The sequence below is a fragment of the Leptonotus elevatus genome, chromosome 14 (assembly GCF_054856555.1).
Source record: "Leptonotus elevatus isolate MCC_2025b chromosome 14, RoL_Lele_1.0, whole genome shotgun sequence".
In the NCBI taxonomy this organism is placed as follows: Eukaryota; Metazoa; Chordata; class Actinopteri; order Syngnathiformes; family Syngnathidae; genus Leptonotus; species Leptonotus elevatus.
Genome location: NC_141252.1, coordinates 3,965,841 through 3,988,029, shown reverse-complemented (window position 1 = coordinate 3,988,029; position 22,189 = coordinate 3,965,841). Strand labels below are relative to the sequence as shown.

Here is a 22,189-nt window from a genome sequence, read left to right as displayed (position 1 = left end):
AATATAATTTCACAACACATGAATTAAAGCAAATGTAAAATATTATTTATTCCAAACTAATACATTTGTCTTCATCTATTGTTTTATTTTAAATAAATTAAATGTTTTTTTCAATGAGAAATGGAAAAAAACAAGACAAGTGTACTTCAAAAATAAAACAAGAACATGAATTAATGCAAAGGGCATTATTTAATTATTTTATTTTTTCAAAGGGGTAAAATAAGGGTTAGGGGTTTTTTATTCAGCTTTTTGAATTATTTAAAATGTAAAAAAATATATATATATTTTTAATTAAGTCAATTCTACTGTTTTACTTAATGTCAATTGTGACCTACAAAATTTGCTTTACTATTTTGCCTACAATGCTTTTACTATGCTGCCCCCTGTTGGTTTTGGCATGCCAGTGAACCTTTCATTTACTTCTACTGTATTTGCTTGAACTTTGACATCAACGTCAATTTATTACCGAAAATATTTTGTTACCCTAACAGTGTCGACGCGTATGTATTTTATTTTTTTTTTACTTACTATCATATATCTAATCTATATCCCCCCCAATAATTAAGTGCTTGCTAAAAATGTTACTCGTCTGTCAGTCGTCCCTTGATGAAAATCTCCAAAGGTTGAATCAAGTCAACTATTGGCCTAACAAATAAACACACAAAATGAATATGATTGATTCAGTTGCGTGTACATGAATTTATTGGCATTACATTGAATGAAAAAATGATAAATGACAAGGAGAAACATAGACAGTAAAAGCCAGCGCTGAAGAAACAATCAGCTTTTCATGGATAATCCTTCAATTGCTGGAAGCGTCCATCTTGTTTTATGTTTGACAGTTATCTTGGTTATGTGTTCAAAAGTGTCACTGCAACATCGTCTGTTTAACAACTCTGCCCTGCTTGTCCACGGCAAAGTTGTAATTCTTGGGGTTGTCCAGAACTTCCTCGATGCGTTGGTCCAAGTTGTCTAACGTGATGAAGTTCTTTACATCTTCCTGTGGCCGAGAAAAAAAAAACCAAGAGCAATATTAAAGATGTCATCAAATATATATATATATATATATTATGTATTGATTGAGGTGAAAAAGTGTACCTGCAACTGTGCAATTTCCTCCTCTTTCTGCCTGACAAATTCTTGCTGTTGTTGTTCTCGCTGGAGAGCCTCTTCCAGCTTTGTGCGTTCCGCCTCTTCCGTTTCCTTCTGGATCCTCACGAGTCTGGAAAAAACGCAAGCTCAGGAAAATAGAAAACCACAAATTATTGTCATTTGTTCATTCCATTTTTGGCAGTTACAGCAGGAAATGTTCTTTTGAGAAGCACCCAAACTTACCGACGGGATATAAAAAAGTATGGCCCGATTTTATTGCCCAATGTTAATTTTTTTTCTAAAATAATCATAATAGGCCATAGTTTTGCCAATTAAACGTTGATAACGTCTTGAAGAACTATTTTAAAACAACAACAATAAAGAGACAGTAGTGTCTGGCCACAAAAAAAAAAATTCCGAAGGAGTCTAGCGCGTGAAGCGTTTGAATAACGGCTGACCGTAGTTGGAGCAGGCGCAGGTTCTCTTGGCGGTTGAATTCCATGAGGTTGCGGTGCTCCTCGACTTCCTGCCGCACTCGCTCCTCCGCCATGGAGCCCGCCTCCTCCTCGTACTTCCTCCGCAGCAGCTCCTCCTTGAACTCCAAACTGAAATGACCAGTGCAAAATTCAAAGCGTTGGCTTGCTAACTCTGTCCAAAGTGCAATCAGACTTTCACAAATGTCACTATATATATAAAAAAAAAATACATGTGGCCAGTATATTCAGTTTTATTTTGAAATTCAAGAAATGTCCTTTTCAAAACTTGTATCAAGCAAATATATTAATTTTTATATTTAATTGTATCAAAATATAAAGTGTATATACATTTACTTTAAAATGAAGATGAGAAACATGAAAATTAGGGAAATATTCATTTAAAATTTTAAAAGAAACAATGCAAGTTAAGGATTTTCAAATTTCGTTTTAAATTTCAAAAACACCCACATTTAAATAAAAAATTAAAGCAAAATGAATTTAATTTTTGACAACTGCAATTGGCTGGCAGCCCGAAGCCAGCTGGGATAGGCCCCAGCAACCCCCGCGACCCTTGTGAGGACAAGCGGTACAGAAAATGGATGGATGGATGGAATTTAATTTTTAAAAGAAAGCAAAAAGTAAATCAAGTAAATATATATTTATTTGAAAATGTTAAAACAAACGCAGATTTAGGCAAGAACATTTTAAATTCTAGTATTAATAAGTAAATTAACGCCAATAGTTTCATGTGATTTAAAGCAAAAGTTTTACATCTTAAATTATACAAATTACAAATTAAGGCCAAAAATCATTTTTTTTCTAAAAATTTAAAACGTAAAATAAATTAAGGCTTTCAAAATGTACACGTCAAGTGTAAAACTAAAACCTTATAAATGAAGACAAGTACAGTATATACAGTATACATTCGTTTAAAAGAAACGTAAATTAAGAGTATTACTTAAGAATAAATGCTGTACATAAATTTTATATTTACAATTAAAATGGCAACTTAAGGCATGTGTCATTATTCTAAAATATAAATAACACAATTCGTGATTCCAAAACAAGATTAGACTCCCCATTATAATAATCAAAAATCTGAAAATGAACTTGCTTTTTAGCGCTTAGCATTAGCATGACAGCTTTTCCCACGACTAGAACCCTAAAAGTTGTCCAAATGAAATATGTACCGCAGCGCCCTAATGATGAGCTTGTAGTCTGTGTATCTCTCCCGCAGCACGACCATCTCCACCGGATCCACCGGCGGAGGCACTTTAATTCGCTCCATCTTGGACTTGGCCACCGGGTCGGTGCGCGACTTTCGTCCGCGTTGCGCCTCCACCAGCACGGCCCGGCCGGGCGCCAGCAACCGGGCGATCCGCACGCCTCGGAACATCACCACCGTCCGGAGGTCGTTTGTCGGGCTTGTTAGTCGCTCAACACGGCCGTGCTCGGAAAGTTGAACACGTCCAAACGTGTCACATTGACAGTGAAATACAACAACAGTCAACATCCACAGGGGGCGGCCATCTTGTGTGTGTCCTCTGACCAGGAAGCGATTGGAACGCTTTTACCGGAGGCTGTCGCCATCTAGAGGTTGCAGTGAGTTTTGCATTTGAAATCAGTGACGCATTTTGGTTGCAATGTCCTTCCTGTACAGTAGTTAGCGCTGTGTACTACAATGTGCTACCCACTTTACAAGGGGAAGAAGAATCGCCACTGAAGTTTTGACAAACTAGCATGGCTGGCAAATGAAGAAGAAAAAGAAGAGAAAGGTAAACACTGACAGTCAAAACCTCTTTCTAAAGTAAGTTTCACTTTGGTTTCCTAGTGCCTCACTGTTTTAAATCACCCGTGTTCAGATAGTTTTGATAAAAGCTAAAAAAAAATAATGTATATATAGTATAGTCTGTTAGCACCCTCTACTAGTAGCAAATTCATTCAGCGGCTAAGCAGGACAAAAAAAAACTTACATAGCGCATTCAACTTGCTGAAAAGTTTGAATATTAAACTTTCATCTACAGCCCGGCCTGCTCAAAGGATAAATCAAGTTCCACCACTGCCCATACCGCTATAAATAAAATAAAAAGTGAGTCATAAGTCAGTTGTTATTTCTTTATTGGACTTGTTGCTCGTGGTTACAGTTAGTCAGTTTCATGACGCCAGTGACGATTAAGATTCCTCTGCATTTACATTTACATTTTGTTTGTCTTTTGCTGTCAATGTGGATGTAAATGCAGAAGAAGATGTAAATAAATAGTTTAGGGTCACTGGCTCGACTACTATGACGCCATTATTAAAGTCCAAACGCCATTTATGCCCTTTTACAAACATTTGCTCAATTGTTTGTACAAAGTTTGTTGCTTGGACTTTAACGATAGTGATGCTTCATGCAGTGCAGCCATTTTGTATTTTCGATTTTTCTGTAAGTCAGAATGTGTGGAGAAGAAGGGGGACTTGTGGTGGACGGTGGACCTCTCGCTTGCTTTTTTAGCGCAAGGGCGCGTCTTGTCTTGACGTGGATGACATTTTGGCGACGGTTTGTAAACATGAAGAGGATGTTTTAATGTTGCCGTTTGGGTGTTCAGTGTACGACGGGAAGGTAGGGTTCCGACAGACGCAGCTCTTCGCCTTCCAGAAGTTTCCTAAAATAAAAAGAACATTTCACAAATTGAAAATGTGTTTTTTTTCCCGATGCGGAGCAGTTTTGCGAATCAATGACTTCATTTGAGGAGCAACTTTCCAATTTTGAAGAGCATCTCTTTGCAGGTTAATCTCAGGAAACTGAAGCAAGGATTTTATTCAACAATAAAAATACAACAGTATAACAAATGATGATTTCTATGTTATCAACTGTTTTTATTTCTCAAATTCACATTGCAGGAAACTGTATGTTTCTTATCTAAAAAACATTTTCAGTCGGGCAATCTCAAACAAAAGTATACATTTCAATTTAAATGTGGTCTTTCCGAATGGGTTGTCTGGTTTTAGCAAAGCTAAATTGATCTTAAATACCTAAATAAATAAATAATAATAATAGGACAAGATTTACTCTAATGTAATTTTGAGAAATGTTTTGTGCAAATCTCTAAAGTCTATTGCGAAACCAAATAACATTACTGATTTTATAAATATACTATATTAACCTACTTTTAAAGTCATATCTTATTTGTTTGCCTGCTATTTTGTTGGATGACTCTCCACTCTTCTGTGTACTCGATCACCCAAGTACTTAATTCCGGTGTTAAACGATTTTGTCGACCTTTGGTTAGCTTAGCAATTAGCATGGCTTGTGCTTCTTTCCTCGTCACCACTTTGCGAGAAAGATACTTGTTAGGAGAGTAGTTTATTTGCCCACCATACTGACTCTGCTACGTGTTTAACCGCGCTAGCTAGCGCCAGCTGACGCTTGTTATTAGCTAGCTAGCTAGCTGGTGCGGTGTAAGTAGCACCAAGCTTGCCTTGACCTCCGACTAGTACGCATGCGTCCAACACAGCAAAGCTTTTTGGAACCGTCTCGGTGGATAATTTATCAGAAAAAATCTGTGATTCTCACTTTTGCTGTTTAAGGTGTTTTGATGAGGCGCAAAATGGAAATTTTGGCCACAAACCGTAATTCAAATTAGGTAATCTAGATCCTTAAATTTGACGATTTTAACCCGCTAAATGACAAATTTTATTATTTTGATTTTTTAGGTTTATTACAAAAATAAATATTAAATAATAATACATTGAGAAGTATGTGTGTGTTTAGGTGAAAGCATGTCACCTGTACGCAGCTATTTCGATGTCCAGCGCCATCTTGACATTGAGCAGGTTTTGGTACTCTCTTAGGTAGAGCGCCATCTCGTGCTTGGCATCGTCGATGTCTCGCTCCAGTTGGTTGATCCTCGTCTGGGATTTGAAAGTGAAACATTTGGACGGATTCACCAAGGAAGATTTGGTTAAATGTGCTGCTCGGGGCATTTACGAGGTTACTGCTGTGTGAAAGGAAATAGCCCAAAGCTAAAATGAAAGTGTCCAATTTTGACACCTGACACCCAGTTTTCTCTATCTGATGACGTTTCCAGAATCTCTGTGGGAAAAGTAACAGCAATGTAATTTGAAGTTGAACCTTCTGTGGTAATAGTATCAGAGGCAGGGCGCAATTATTATTATTTTCTCTCTCCTGTTGCAACAGTTTTTGTGGGTCTCTGTGTGAAAGGTACCGACAGTGAGGACAAAGATGACCTGGGAAATTTGGGGGGGGGGGTGTCAAATTAGAGCTGTAATATTTGGGACCCTGGCTGCGTGAAAAGAAATAAGCGGAAAGCCGACCCAAAGTGTGACATTTGAACACTGACGCTATCTACAAATCTCTGCGTGAAAGGTGCCAACCTGCATGAAATGAGTCAACAAGGGGAATTTTCTGCCTTCTGTGATCAAATCAGTGGCACGATAGAATTGTTGAAGATTTTTTGCTGTTGGAACAGTTTTTTGTGTGACAGATACTTGGAACACTAAAAACATACAAAATCGACCTGGAAATATTTGTGGGTCATATCAAAGCCGTAACATTTGGGATGACGACTGTGTGAAAGGGGAATATCAGCAAACCTGGAAGAAGGATTGGACATTTTAACACCCACTGAGTTCTCTAAAAAAAAAAAAAAAAAAGTCTCCCGGATCAACTGTACTTGTACAACCCTGCTACGCCAATTTTTGTGCATAAGGTGTTAAAAGTTCACCTGGTACTTGTCCACCTCTTTGGCCTGCGTCTCCTCCAGCTCACCCAACTGCTTGTCGAGCTCCTCGACGACGTTCCGGAGAGTCTCGATGTCAGAGGATTGAGCCAGGAGCATCCCCCGATACTCCGAGGTCTCCTCCCGAATGGCGCGCGCCTGGCGCTCCCTGCCGGCCAAGTCCGCCACCACGGCGCACTTGCTCCTAAACCAGTCCTCTGCGGCTCGCATGTTCTCACCGGCCAACCTCTCGTGCTGCGCCCGGATGTCCCGCAGCGCCTCCCCTAGGTGGGGCCGCGCCATTGCCGCCACCCTTGGCACCTCCTCCCCGCTGATGTTAGCCACCTCCAGCCGGGCCCGCAGCTCCACGTTCTCCTCCGCAAAGACCTTCCAAATGACGTCATGTAATACAGCAAGGTTTGAAATGTTTTATTTGTCACGAGGTTAGCTTAGCAATTAGCATGGCTTCTTTATACAGCAAGGTTTGAAATGTTTTATTTGTCACTAGGTTAGCTTAGCAATTAGCATGGCTTCTTTATACAGCAAGGTTTGAAATGTTTTATTTGTCACTAGGTTAGCTTAGCAATTAGCATGGCTTCTTTATACAGCAAGGTTTGAAATGTTTTATTTGTCACTAGGTTAGCTTAGCAATTAGCATGGCTTCTTTATACAGCAAGGTTTGAAATGTTTTATTTGTCACTAGGTTAGCTTAGCAATTAGCATGGCTTCTTTATACAGCAAGGTTTGAAATGTTTTATTTGTCACTAGGCTAGCTTAGCAATTAGCATGGCTTCTCTGGTGACATCCCTACGTGAGAACACTTCTCGTCAGAAATTAGCTTTTCACTGTCACTGAGGCAATAAATACTGACTTAGGAGCGGCGCCGCAACATGTTTAGCTGCACTAGCTAAGCGGTGGAAGCTCATTGCTAGCTAGCTGGTTCAGCGTAATTAGTAGCTAGCTAGATTTCTGACTGCGGTAGGCGACGTGAGCCACCAAATGCGTCTCGCTAGCCCAGTGAAGATTTTTGAAACCATCTTGGTTTCGCTGTGTTTTGATGAGGCTCAAAAAGCTAAAAAAAAAAAAAAAGTTCGCACAAACTGGATCCAACAGAACTCGGCAGACTGATTACGTGTACCGAGATCTCTGCTGGTGCTGCAGTTTTTCTGGATTTTTGGAATGTTCCACCTTCTGAAGTGTAATGGAGGTTGGATGGACACCTGAACGGACAACTGACATTCACTTCTCGCTCTGCGTTACGATATTTTGCCGCCTCGGCTAAGTTGCATTCAAAAGTCGAAAACCGAATAACAGCAACAAACCTTCTTGAGGAAGACCATCTCGTCACAAAGGGAGGCCACGGTGGTTTGGGCGTCAAGGTAGGACAGCGCCGCCTGTCCCGCCTCCTCCCGGACCCGCATCAGCGCCTCCTGGGCGCCCTCCCTCCGCCGGACCTCCTCCTCGCAGCGTTTTCTCATCTTCTCGTGAACCTCCTTCAGGTCGTCCCTCCCCGCCTCCATCCGCATTCTCTCTCGGCTCTCCGACTCCACCTCGGCCCTCAAGCTGCGCGCCGCCCCCTGGTAGACCCCCCGCAAGCGGGACGGGTGGCTCCTTCGCCCCCGCAGCACATCCAGCTCGGCCAGCAGCGCCCGGTTTTGCAGCTCCAAGAGTCGGACCTTCTCGATGTAGCCTGCGAAGCGGTCGTTGAGGTCCGCCAGCTGCTCCTTCTCCAGCAGCCGCGAGCTGAGGACGCCGCTCCAGGCCGCGGAGGAGGACGGCCCCGGGTGCTTCCTGTGGGACTCGGGAGCCGCAGGTGAGGAGGATGACCGGGTGGATGTCAAGCGGGACCCTCTGTCGTCGTCCCAAGGTCGACGGCAGAAGACGGAGGAGCTCATGGTGATGGCTTTTTCTTGATGGCAGTGAAATGGATGTTTTCAGAAGACGTCCCCCTCGTCCTGCACACCATGGGTGAGCACGAGCGAGCGTTTGTGCACTGCACCAGCTCGGGGATGCTGCAGAACACAGACTTTTATATCGAGGACACACATGCTCGCGCACACGCGCGCACACACGGGTGATGTCACAAGCCAGTCGACCAATAGCAGACTGCTGCAGTGAAGGCGGCGGAGGTTACTCTTGACAATCTCTCTCACTGTAATAAGCAAACAACAGACAGTACAGTGCAGTACAAAACCAACTTTGGCGACAATAGGGATGTCAGTTTTGAATTTGCTACATTTGTTTAGCTGGTTCTTCATTATGCTAATAATGAAGAACCAGTCCTTCTCAATTGGTGGGTGCGGGGCGATGTCTGTGAGGGCCCGTGTGACCCCAGCAAATTTGATTTTCTACTGAAGTAGAATAAAGTGTAATTGCACATCCACAACAGTAGGTGGCAGTCGTGGTCTCATTGTTTTAAAGTACACTAATAGTCTACTGACAACAATTTGGAACAGCCTCCCAAACAGTATTAAAGAAATGCGGAGTCTTTCACATCTTTTAAGTCGCTTTTAAATACTTTTTAAGGCATGCTTTTACTGATTTCACAGTTTAAATTCTTCTGTTTCATTAGTATATTTGTAAAATGTTTTCTTTTATCATGTTCATCTTTTCTATGTCCAATGTCCTTACAGTGATAATTTCGTCAACGAAAATTTTCCGTCATAAATTTCGTCCCGAAAAAACAATTTCTGACGGAAATTAAATGAAAACAAAAAGTGTTCATTGCACTTTATTTAATGTTCCAACATATTTACATTCTTTGTGCAGCTGTAAGATTAATTTCAAGCAATTGTGCACTTTTTAATTTAAGTTATATTATTGTCAGTTCAACATGTTTCATTGAAAATATTAAGACACCGTTGTATTAAAGGTGTCTTGCGTGTTAAACTAGTTACAAATAGGTGTTATCATTTTCTGTATGAAAGTTGAAACTGTCAATTTAGTCGACTAAAATTGATAAACTAAAATACAATCAGATGACTAAATTATGACTAAAACTTTTAATTTTAGTTAGCATCGAGGTTATTTTACTTAAATAAAACTAATGAAAAAACTCAAATTCAAAATACAATTTCATTAATGAAATAAAATAAAAACGAAAATGCTTTAAAAAAAAAAAGGAAAACTAACTGAAACTACATTTTATGTTTACAAAACTAACTTAATTGTAGCAAAAATGTCCTTCGATTTATTAAATATATTGATCGTGCAGTGGGGGCAAAAAAAGTCAAATTTATGTAGTGCTTTTTTTTTAATGCATATTTTTCTAATATTTTGGGCATTTTTCAATATATTCGCTAACAAAGCAAAATTTTTGAGTACTTTTTTTTTCTCAATGTTTAAATGATATCTCGGGTCACATTGCCCTATGATTGTTTCTTAGTTTTTTTAAAGGAAGGTGACTTAAAAGTTGAATTAAATGCAAATGAATATAACATTTGAACTACCGTCATACTTACCGTTGCAGTTTCAATCACTAGGTGGCGCCCTATCCCCGTTTGTGACGTCATTGTGTTTCTCTTTCAACAAATGCAAGTTGTTTTTTTATTCAGAGTTTATGTACCAGTACAGTGAAAATAACCCCTGCTCCTCCTCCCCTCATAGGTAAAAAATAAGTACATCAAAACATTTGCTATTAACACTTTCAGACTTTGGAATGTTGCTCTTTTTGTCCCTTTTGGAACATTTACAAGATCAATTGGAGCACATTTAGAAAACAATCTTGTCAACTGCATTGTCGCGTCTACATTCTGCCGGTTTTTTTTGTTTTTTGTTTTTTTTTACATTCAATTAAGCAAAAGACACGTGGAAAAAGTCAAGCATATATGCTGCATATAAGACATCCATGAGGCTACAAACATTAGCAGGTGTTGCTTTGGTACAAAACTTGCCACAAAAATAAGAAATATCGTTTTGAAAAGAGTTTGTTAGGAGACATTCATCTCACACTCGGAGTGCAGCACATGTCATGTCATCATTCATCTGTACAGTGCTTTGGTTGCCTTTTCAAGTGTTCATCCAGAATGTCCGCAGTTGCGAGACCAAAATGTGATAAACGTGTGAAGTCAATGAGTCATCTTAATGGCAAAAAAAAAAAAAAAAAAAAAAAAAAAAACGGACTGTTATAAATGAGATTTTCTGTCACATTCACGTGGCGTCTTCATCAAATCGGGTTCGACGTGACTGCTGTGCACCCTTCATTATGATGATAGCATTTTGTCTCTGTAAAACATCTGAAGATCTTTAATGTGGTTCAAATGTGCGTGCAAAATTGATCAGATCTGGATTCATTTGGTTTGAAATTACAGTGTACACATAACACACACATCTCATTTTGTTCAAATTGGACGGGACTTTGGATAGAAATAAGAAATGACACCATCATACCCTTCTATAAATATATAAGTGGGTAGATTTGATGATTATTAATACAACAATTGGTTCTTATAAGATATTTAAATATTTACAGTCTAAATGTGTAATCAGTATCAGATCTGGATTAAATTTGACATTTTGAGCATGCAGATAGTTCAAATTGGACATTACTTATGTTTATGTTTTACCCATAAAATTAGACATTGTCATTTGTAAACCATCTGAAATAGGTTCCACTTACATTCAGTCTAAATGTGCAATCTGGATCAGATCTGGATTCATCGTCATTTTGCTCAAAATGGAATAACAAGTATTGTTTAACCTCTTATAAATAAGGAATGAATTAACACGTTCACACGACATGAACCCCTCTCCGCCCTCAAATCATGAGTGACACGTTCCTACCCATCAAAGAAATCTTGCTCGCAATGAGTCGCACCCGAACAAAGATGAATGTTTGGATCCTTGGCGGCGGTCATGTGGTCGCGACTGCCATTTTCACGGGTAGAGTTTGAGCCTCTTGCCGGGCGCTCTGCCGCCACCTTTGGCCAGCATCATCCTGTGGCCCCCGGGCGGCTCCCTGGCGGACAGCGGGCAGTACTTGATGGTGTGCGCGTTGTCGCCGTTGGCGCTGCACAGCGGGCAAGTGTACGCCCGCAAGATGGGGCACAACACCCGGCCGTCCGCCGTCTTCAGAATATGCGTGCCGTACACCTCCTCCGGCGCGCCGTTGTTCCGGCAAAACACGCACACCCTGGGCTCGGTCTTGGCGCGCGGAGCCTGCTTGCGTCCGCGCTCCGGACCCTCCGGACACACCGAGGAGCCGCTGCCCGCGTAGCCGGCCGCCTCCTCCCCGTCGCCGGCCGCCCCGAGGGCGCCGAGCGGCCGCCGGCGGAGCAGCGAGATGCGCTCCCGGAGCTCGTACGGCGAGTCGTCCAGGCCCAGCGTGGCTTTCAGCGACTCGGTTATGGAGTTGGGGCCGCTGCACGCTGGGCTCCGGATCCGGTTCGGGGCCACGAGGGCGGACAAGCCCAGGTAGTCGTTCCAAAAATTGAAGGTGTAGTCGTACGGAGACAAGTAGTTGCGCTCCATCAAATCCATCGTGCGGCCAAAAGTGTCAGCATGGACGCTCGCAATTCTCCGCTGCTTCTTTTCGATTTCTCTTTCCTCTGGTGATGAATTTGTGTTCCTTCTGCTGCGCTCGCTGGTTCCAGTGTGCGGGTTTGTCAACATGCAGGCGTCACTAGCAGGGGGCGGGGGGGGGGGGGGGCACAGAAAGTCAGGGGCGTCGCTACAACATACAGCAGGGGTGGGCAACAGTGAGGCCCTTGGCCACCCAACCGAGCATTTACGGTATTATACGGCCCTGTTGTGCGAGTGTGTGTTTTTTTAACTCAATTTATGGACCGATGAATCAACATCAAAAGTCATGAAGCGCTCCTTGCACCAGATTTAGCAGAAGTGTTGCGACTGTTTGTGACTGCGTTGGGTCCTTGATGTTGTCACCTTTATAACGTCGTATAGTATCGAGCGCGGCCTGATGTCGTCATTTTGCTAGCGTCCCTTATGTTGTCGCCTTTATTTTGTCACACAGCTTATCGGGCATGGTCTGATGTCGCTCAGTATTTAAGCACGAGAGCTCAGTGACACGTTGTCAGCGCGTCTTGTTTTCTTACACGCCCTGCTCCATCCAATCCTGCTCTGTTTTTTTCCTATATCAAGGCTTTTTCCTTGTATGGTCGGCTTCTGGGTCCAAATTCTGTTCTGACAAGAAGGCTGAATTCTAAGTGTGGGCTTGAAACTTGAACAATTTGTAATCAGTCCAAATTAGATTTCAATATAAGTCATATTTTGGACACAAATATTTGTTTACCTTAAACACGAGGCCACCTCTGCTAAAATCAATCAGATCATTAGTTAAAGTGATCATTCAATGCTACCCCTGAAACAGACGACAAACAACAGTTATGTCAGTACTTTTTTTCGCTTTTAATTTCTTTCTTATAATGTAAAGATGATCGCTAATATAGTAGAATAAGTTCAGTATGTCGATTATTTTTCTTATTTTTTTATAATACACGTTTGATGTAAAAACTGACTAACATGAAATAAAAATAAAAATAATTAAAAAGACAAATTTGCTATTAATACTTAACAACTACAGCCTTATAAAATATGTCAAATAAAATAGATAAAATGATCCAAACCTATAGTGTGAGTAGAATGACAACGTATTTTTTTATTATTATTATTATAACAATTAAATTACATGACATTAAATATACTTTTTGGTACTTTATAGTTACAGTACAGAGAATTTTATATAACAATGTTTTTAAATGTTAATTCACAGTACAGTCCTTTTTGACTCTGGAGATGAATTTACAGTGAGTGAAGTGATGACCCCCCACCCCTCCATCCACACCCCAAAGCACCTGCTCTGCCTCCCCCTCACAACCTCCCTTTCTACCCATTGTTTCCACCTCTCCACAGCAGGCCACACATTAATATGCATTAAAAACCAGAGACGCGGGCGCGCGCGTGTGCGTGTGTGCGTGTGTCATTAGCCAGTAAACAGTCAATCGCACAATGACTTGAGCTTGATACCCAACTTGACTGCAAGCACAATGACTGTGGCACACATCATTTGCACACATTTGATGATACAGTGAGGGGGGCGTTGGGGGGGGGGTTGATGTTATTAAGCTTTGGAAAAGAAAGCAAGAAGCCTGTTTCCAGCATGCAAAGGTCATTTCATGACCACAGCATCGGCACACGAGAAACCAAAATACCCAAAATGTCCACGTACATATTTACCGCAGCAGATTTCTCAAATGCGGCAACCATATGTGAATATTACTGTAATGAAAATACTACACATGCAACATGCGTGAATGAACAGATATTGTTTATATCAGGGAAGGGCAACTTAAATGATGGAGGGGGCCAACATTATTATTATTTTTAATCAATGCTACTGGGGGGGCCACATAGGACAACTCGCTTCCTAAATTGGTGTAAAATGTGGATTTGGAAAAAATACATGCAAAAAACAAACATTTTATTTTTTTAAATCAGTGACTGGAGCCGAGCCGCAAGTATTGGGGGGTCCACTTACGTAGAGGATACATGTTTATAGACCCCTCCTTTAAAAATGTTGATGTGAATAGCAAGTTTTACTTAAAAAAATTAAAAAAAAATACTCCATATACAAAGTGGAATAAAAATCTGTCATGAAATAAAGACAGGTAAAACAAAATAACAATTAAATTAATTAATATACTGTATATCATTGGTAGGTAAATAATTTAAATTAATAACACACCAAGTATTAAAGTGAATAATTAAATAAAGTTGAGTTAAATTGAATAAAGATGAATAATGTCACGACCAAAATGTCAACATTTACGTGGTGCCACAAAGCAGGAAGAAATCATGTTTGCGGGACTAAATTGTCATTCAAAGTCGATTTCAAGGTCACCTCCGGCTCGGCGTGGCACAAAAGAGAATTGTTTCAAAGGATAAAAAAAATGGTCGCCCTATGACAGCAGATGAATGGACGGCACAGCACCTGCCAAATGCTCCCCCAAATGCAAAGCTTCCATTTGCTAGCGATGGCAAACGCATGATACGTTGATCGTGCGGCTCTCAATTTTGTGCATACCAGTTGCCACACCAGGGACATTGAAGAGGGTGGTTGCTAACCAAAACAGCAGCAACTACCGCGAAGCGTCTCTTAGATAGATTAAAATGAAAAGGGTGTCGTATCCTGGTATATTTGTGTGTGTTGTGTGTTTCAAAAAGGTTGGTGAGCACATTGCTTCGTTGTTGTTTACTTTTTAAATTACAAAAAAATATCACGTAAGCAAGTTCTGAATAATCAATAGAGTAATGAATTCTAAACATATTCAATTGCAACAGCCCCAAAAAATAAGCCGTGACCTTTGTCCTACTTCCAAAAAATAAAAGAACAAAACCCCTTTAATTAAAAAAAAAACTTCTGGGGCCGTGTTGCGTGTCACACGTGCCATCTGAACACAAGCCCCCCGGCCCCTCCCACTTTGCATAAACTGCAGAATGCGTCATCTTTGCTTGGACGTCCCCAGACACGCCCCTATGTTTGGTGGGGAGTCAGTTGGGGGGGGCTCTGATCCCTAACCTATGACCACCCGACCACCCCCTGAAATGACCCCCCCCCCCACCCCCATTCCACCCCCAGGGGGAATATGCAAGTGCGGCTCTTAACGGTTGCTCCATCTGCACATCCCAAAATGCCAGCCCCGCCACCGGGACCCAGACGGGTGTCGGTGTCACCAGCAACAAGCCAAGGTCAACAGGGAATTAACGAGGGCGGGTGGTCGTTCGGGAGGGGGGGTCTGCGCTTGATGCACATTAAATGCTTTGTCACCGGCTCTCGCGATGCTCCATTGCTATTACTTAACCCTCATTGTACGCCCCCCTGGCCCCCTTTTTATCTTTTTAAGCACGCACACATTCCTGATGAGATGGGTTGAGAAATGAGAATCAATTTCGGGAGGCCTCTCAAAAAACAGACTGCATGCTGGAATATTAATAACGTGAAGGTCTACGTTTGTGATCAAGGGTCACATTGGAGAGTTGGAAAAATTGATATATTTATAGATAAATAAATAAAAAAAAGTTCATTTTAAACATGTTACAGTTTTATATCTAGGGTTCTCTGCATCCCCTGGATTAAATTTAAATTGACGATATTACACGTTTGAATCAACGAGAGGCCCAAGTAAGATCCCTCGTGGTCTAAATAAAACATTCTTGTTGCTAGGCTAAGGCTAGGTCACTTTTGATTGGTCAGAATTACTTCAAGCAGGAACGAAGGAAAATTTGGCCCAAGAAAATATTCGTCAATGTTGGGGGGGCACGCTGGCCGGCAACATGTGCCGATTAATGTGGGGGGGGTTTTGACGGGGCGACTGGCCTTAAAATGGACCTGCCCGAATTTCCCGATGGCTAGTCCGCCCAGACTTCAAACGTAACATTTCAGGGATAAAATGGATTAAAAAATATATATATAATAATAATAATAATAGAATGTCATAAAATATATAATATAATAAATAAATACAAATCTCAAAACAATTACAAATTTAAAAAATGAATGAAAAATGTAATGAAAAATAAACTTTATTTAAGTTCCTGGGCGGTTGACTCACGCTTACATTGTCACCTGTCGCCGGGCAGAGTTCAAAGGTCTTGATCATAACGGTCCCAAAGGAGAGACAGGATAGACAGTCGAAGTTTTCACAAGCTCATCTAACTCCAAAACACTTCCGCGACCATAGCGGGAAATGTCGGGAGGGTCGAGCACGTTTTGGAGTGTAGCGGCACAATGATGTGGAGAGGGATTAGCGGCGGACCGGCCCCCCCACTTGCACCCGTGGGGGTCCACCGCTGTCGCCGCCGCCTTTGTTGGGTTAACTAACGGCACTTCCCACCGAAGACCCAATCCTTTTTTAATGACGCCTTTGGACAAATTCCACCGAGGTGCACAATGCCTTCAGGGGCCACCATTGTCCCTCCCGCCGGGTGCCGGCTTTCAAAGCGAGCAACCGGGCGAGAGCAACACGGCCGGTTCAAGACCACTTTGGGACGTTTAAGGCCACTAACACACAAAATACTTGCTGATTTACGCGCCCACTTTACGCTTGCCATGCTAGCAATGCATTTTGACGATAAACCGCCAGAGTTAACTTAAGATGACGTAGACTGTTAGCTTAGCTCAGTTAGCAAGCTGCATTTTATGAACAAAAGATGTCGATTTCAATGTGGTGTCTCAAAATGCAATGTTAGATGAAAAAGGAGCACTAAGTGAAGATGTAGACTGCTACATTAGCCACTTTTTGTGATCTTAGCATAGACTGCTACATTAGCGGTGTTACTGAGCTACTTTTAGATAGATTCAAATCTTACATTTGCACGTAATGTTTAACAAGAAGGAGCACATTATGAGTTAGTTACTGCTACCTTTTCCGTATTTTTTTTGTTACTTTTTGTGAACTCAAGACTGATAGCTTAGCTGACTACCAAGGTGCTCTTTGTGAACAAAATATTTGATTTCACTCTTTTAAGGGCTGTTGTACATTTCAGTGTGATGTTTGACAAGGAACACCTTGTGAAGATGTAGACTGACTGATACCTTTGCTATCTTATTGAGCTGGTCTTTGTTGACAAAAGACTGAGTTTGTTCTTTTAACTGCTATGGTGTATTCGAGTGTGACTTTTGGCAAGAACAAGCACCAAGTAAAGACACAGACTGCTACGTCTTTGTCAGGCGCTTTTTGTGAACACAGGACTTTGAATTCAGTCTTTGAAGTGGCAGTTTAGCATTTACTGAAGCTGCTTTTTTGGTGAGCTAATTGGTACGGTGCATATGACTGTGATGTTTGACAAGATACAGACTGCTACGTTTGCAGTCTTTTTGAGCTGCTTTTGTGAGCTGAACAGACTGCTAGCTTAGTTGACTTAGTGAGAAACTTTTTGTGAACAAAATAAGTTTAATTTTAATCTTTTAACTGGTGTGGAGAATTCAAGTCTGACATTTGACAAAAAGTGAAAATGTTAACTGTACTCTAATGTTCTCTAGCCATCATGTTGATCAGCTTTTTGTGAATATATATATATTTTATTGATAAAAACGATTGTTATTACTAATTTTTCTATTTTATTATTTACAATTACTTTAATTGATAAATAATGCAAATAGAAAATAAACCCTCATGTATTTTATTTAAAATTAAATTTTTTACAATTTTAATAATCGTCTACTTTATTTTTCATTAATGTAATAAGTCAAATATAATAAAAACTCACAAATATTCTAAGGGATTTTAATCAAATCGTTTTACCTTAAAAATTGTATATTTTCAATATTTATAAAAAAAAATATGGCCCATGTGCCAAGGAAGGCGAACACAGATCTCCTGCTCGAGCAGTGGCGCCGCTGCCCGGGCGCCGCCCAGATGGGCCACCCCGACAGGGGCTCGGCCTGGCGGCTCTAGTTACGGAAGGCCGAGACCAGAGTCTGCTGCCGCACGTTGGGGAATTCACAAACATGAAAGGGCCGCGGACGGGAATTGATCACAAAAGCCAGCAAAAATAAATAAATCTCTGGTTTTAAACTCATATTTGGGATTTAGAGCTCTCTATGTTGCGAGGCAACTGCATGACTGAGAACTTTGAGAAGCCTTTATCAACGCTCTTGGAAGTTGTGTTTTGGATAACAAAAAGCCACCTTTGGGTTCGGACTGGATAATGTCTGCCCTCACTTCATATTTGTGACTTTAAGATGTTAGCCACGAGCTTCTGCTGCTAAAATTCTAATGATTTACTGGATGGAAAGATATCAAAAAGTTAACAAAGCAAACTAAAACTAGCTGGAGAGATGAGGGCGGCTGAAAGAGAAACGGGACGACGGTGACGCAGAATTCCCCACGTACCGAAGGTCCGATGGCCTTGCGGCATTCTTGTGGACCGCCGGGCTTTGAAAAATGTGGACGTCCATCTGGACCGCTATCTGCTTTCAGCTCGTTGGGAGTCTGTGTGGCCAATTAGCTTCTGTGAATATTGTCAAGAAGCCCAGAGGAGCAACGGGATTCATATTGGGTCAGCTGCTTTTTGTGAACAAATGACTTTTGCTTTGAATTTGGTGTGACGGGAGTGCTGCATTTGATTGTATCTGTTTGCGAAGTGTGAACAAAAGCAGCACCGAAGTCATGATGTAGGCATTTGCCCACTTGCTTTTTGTGAACAAAGGATTTGCGCCAAATTGAAGATGTCGATGTTAGCAAACTAACCAAGCTGCTTTTTGTGAACAAATGTATTTTTGATTTCAACCTTTTGAGACTGTTGTGGTGTATTTGTCCATGACGTTTGACAAAAAGGAGCGTGGGCTTTGTTTTAAATCTTGTGAAGCAAAGACGTTAGCCGACTTACTGAGTAGCTTTTTGTGAACAAACGGCAGAACATCTGTTGGCCAAACTGTGTGAAGTGCAGATTGATGAATAAATTCATGCAGTGTGTTGTAATGGAAAAGTAAAAGGCTTGCGATTGACTGGGTCCTCGGTCACGCTTGTTGCCCTCAAACTGACGGGATAAACGCGACCTCATTTCCCAGGGTCACCTTTTAGACTTCTGTCATTTTCGCCTTCATTTCAAATTCATAATTCTGGGGCAGCATTGCGATCGAGGCGGGACAAAGGGGGAGGATCACCTGAAAACAAACGTCCTCCGTTTCTTTCCTTTCCCTTTTGCGTCCCCTGGCAAACATTCCCGACTCTTTTGTATGCCATGATCCGGGTTGCCACGGCGACCAACCATCCCTCATCTAAATATTCCCAAGTTATTATCTATGCTAATGAAATGCCGCACGCGCGCAATGGCCATTATCTGGCTTCATGAAACACTCTATTGTCTATGATTAGATGCCAGGCGCTTTATTTTCCTTTCAGCCTGTGCGTTCACTTTATGAGCTGCGCGCACACGCACACACTAATAGCAAGAGTGTCCAGTTGCTGAGAGCAGCCGCGCTATGCGGCTCATGTGTTTGATTGCACTAATTGGCCTGCCTTGCGATGGCTGCGTGCTGCCTGGGAGAAACCAATGCAGAAGATTTCCAATATAGTGGAGCCGTGACTAATGTACTGTTTTACGCAGAGTGTGAAAATATATGGGCTGTGTACCGTTTGTGTTCAAATGTACGTTGCTTAAAAGGTTTTTATCACTATCGCGCTAACAATGCTACTTGTTAGCTTGTCTATAGCATTTTGCATTGTGTGTTAGCAGCTAGCAGCTAGCAAAACAAAAAATACAACAACAAACAAAAGATCAAATGACGGCCTGTATGTAAAAAAAAACTCACACAAAACACTTTAATATCATTTCAAACTCATTTTAGAACATTATACATGTCATTATTATGACAGCTACAACGAAGCTAAACAGCATTTTAGCTTAGAGCAGAGAATATGTACGAGTCAACGAGGAAGAAGAACGCTCCAACAAAACAACAACAAAAAGCGCATGTGCAGATTGGTGGACATTGCATGAGGCGGTCCTGTCACGAGCGCTTATCTCCACGCCCGCCTCCCAGGACTCCTCCGAACGGCTGAATAATACATGAAATTATGTAATGCAAATGGAGGCTTCATCATCTCCTCGAACCCAAACGCCCTCCCACCCACTGCCTGCCTGTCGAGTGTGCACCGCGGGGCCAGACGAAAACAGTGGGGGATGCCACCAAGCGAGGGGGAAATAAAAGGGTACTGATAAAAACCCAAAGGATGCATCGAATATTCTCTATAAGTGAAGCGCTGTAAACACTTTGCGAATACACTCGTTGCTTCAGTTTTTCTTATGTTATTTCCAAGTGGAATATATATTTTTTTCTTCATCAAAATTCTACACAGTATGTGTAAGTGTATTCCTGCCACAAAATAAAAAAAATCAATATAACTATAACGTAATAAGTTTATTCTTAATAATACGTAATAATTTTCACATTACATTTCACATTAAAACGTAATCAATTACATGCCGTGGCAAGTTTAAAATTCGTTTGTTTAATTAAGACTGACATCGCCAACTGCTGGCCTGGCATGCACATTACAGCATATTTAATATATTTTGACAAAGGTTATCATCGGGACACTAAATTAACAAAACACACACACAAAAGCAATACCAATGTTTCCCCTTAAGTGAGGCTAAACTGTTGGGGATTCTTGTGAATGGCGTTAATTGCCCCCAAAAATGACAGCAGGCGAAAGTCTCAGGTCTCTTCATGCCACTTCAAAAGCAGATAAAGGATCTTTCTTTCTTTTTTTATGAAATAAAGGAACTACACTCCCTTTCTCTTTTTTTCTGCTGCTTAATCTTCGGTTCACTTGCATTATTCACGCTTTCGTCCACTTTGTGTTGGGCTTTTGACACCCAGAGGATTAAATGGCTGTAGCGGAAAGGAACAAAACAATCAAGCAGCAACATGAACAGAGTCTGGTTTCTATGAGACAAAAAATGCAAAATAAAAATTATTTATATATATATATAACAAATGATTCTATTATCAGGGTAAATAATACTTGGTGAAGGTCTGATTGATGGGAAGGAAAAAAAACGCCAAAAATGTGCAACGAAGTGCAAACTCTCCACATTTTATGAAATGAACACAGTAATTGTCTGATTGAGGAATTGACTTCCCCCTTTTAACACGTGGCAGAAGCGCAAAACCCAATTAGGGGATTGATTGCTTGGCTTTCATTGTCCTCGGCGGCATCAAAGGTGGACAGATGAATGGTCGCCTCGTCTTTTGTTTGGAAGGAGATTGACTCGGGCAATCAGCTGTGGCCTTTTCTTTTTTTTCCCCACGAAGACCTCTATGCTGATTAGGACGTGCCCCTCTTTTCTGTCGCCTGCGTAATGCACAATGCATATGTATGATGGCTCTTAACAAAGACAATGTCGGGGAAATACACTTGAGTGGCTTGTAAAAATGTCTACGCTAGTGCTAATGCTAACGAGTACAGTAATCTATTAGCAGGTTGCTGGGGGTTGTCTTATTCAAAGGCTTCTACATTTTTTCCAGAAGTGGCAAATCCAATCCCTGCCACAGAATGGCTAAAACCAAACTAAAGCCTCAGGTGCTAGCTAGCTTCTTGGGTGCACATTTACTTGCTAGGGAGCTAGCTAGCTAGCACAAGGAGCTAAAGCCAAACTGTGGCAGGGTTTTTACTTTCAGGACCAGGATTTCCCACCTCTGGTTTTTTTCTAATATATTTTTTTACGTTTGTACTTTTTCCTCAAGTTAGTGAATTTTTCATTTCATATTTAAAAATATATATATTTTCATATATATGTATGTTTTCATTAATTATTTTTTAATTTATTTTCTAATATTTGTGACTTAGTGTTTTTCATCTAATATTTGTGTAAACATGGGCTTAATTTGTGTATACAGTATTTTCAAACATTTATTGGTTTAACAAGTAGCATATTTAATTTCTCGCTGCACACCACAGGATAATCCCGCAGGATTTTCTTTAGACATTATCAAAGGTTTGATCGGTAGGGGTGAAAACAAAATACTCAAATTAGACCCGATAATTGGTATGTGCACACTTCTCTATAGCCGTTGTCAGGATCGGGGAGGGGGAAAAAAATCCCTCTTAACGCAACACACACCACAAGATAATCGCTTATGATTGTGATGCTTCTAAAAAATAACTGCTCCTTTGAGCAGTTTCACTCCCTTGCATTCAAACTCAGCAAACACCGAAATATTTTACAAGCAACTCAATCTGGATTGTTTGTATTTCCATGACGGTAATGCCTCATTTATCGTGAGGGTTACGGTCCAGACCAAATTTTTATGGTATTATTTATGTTTATTTTACAACCAGTACAGTATATACATGTGAGGTGCAGTTATTATTTCTGTCCACTTGGGGTCACCATCCACATATTCTACACCGTCAAGTGTGACTGCGTGTA

At 41.0% G+C, this 22,189-nt stretch overlaps 2 protein-coding genes and 1 pseudogene across 2 annotated transcripts; all 3 read right to left on the bottom strand.

Moving 5' to 3' along the window:
* Positions 1-679: 679 nt before the first annotated feature.
* On the bottom strand, positions 680-3,132 carry mrps26 (mitochondrial ribosomal protein S26). The gene is made up of 4 exons (XM_086095414.1): positions 2,759-3,132; positions 1,551-1,697; positions 1,099-1,222; positions 680-1,000 (listed from the first exon to the last, which is right to left on the bottom strand). The coding sequence occupies exons 1-4, from the start codon at positions 3,079-3,081 to the stop codon at positions 869-871; spliced, it is 726 nt and encodes a 241-aa protein (XP_085951540.1). The 5' UTR covers positions 3,082-3,132; the 3' UTR covers positions 680-868.
* A 537-nt stretch (positions 3,133-3,669) lies between these two features.
* On the bottom strand, positions 3,670-8,310 carry neff2 (neuronal intermediate filament family member 2). The gene is made up of 4 exons (XM_086095413.1): positions 7,612-8,310; positions 6,296-6,676; positions 5,338-5,462; positions 3,670-4,213 (listed from the first exon to the last, which is right to left on the bottom strand). Exons 1-4 carry the CDS (start codon positions 8,182-8,184, stop codon positions 4,153-4,155), a joined length of 1,140 nt encoding a protein of 379 aa, XP_085951539.1. The 5' UTR covers positions 8,185-8,310; the 3' UTR covers positions 3,670-4,152.
* Positions 8,311-10,397: 2,087 nt separating this feature from the next.
* Positions 10,398-12,079, bottom strand: LOC147162623 (nanos homolog 1 pseudogene; annotated as a pseudogene).
* Positions 12,080-22,189: the final 10,110 nt, after the last annotated feature.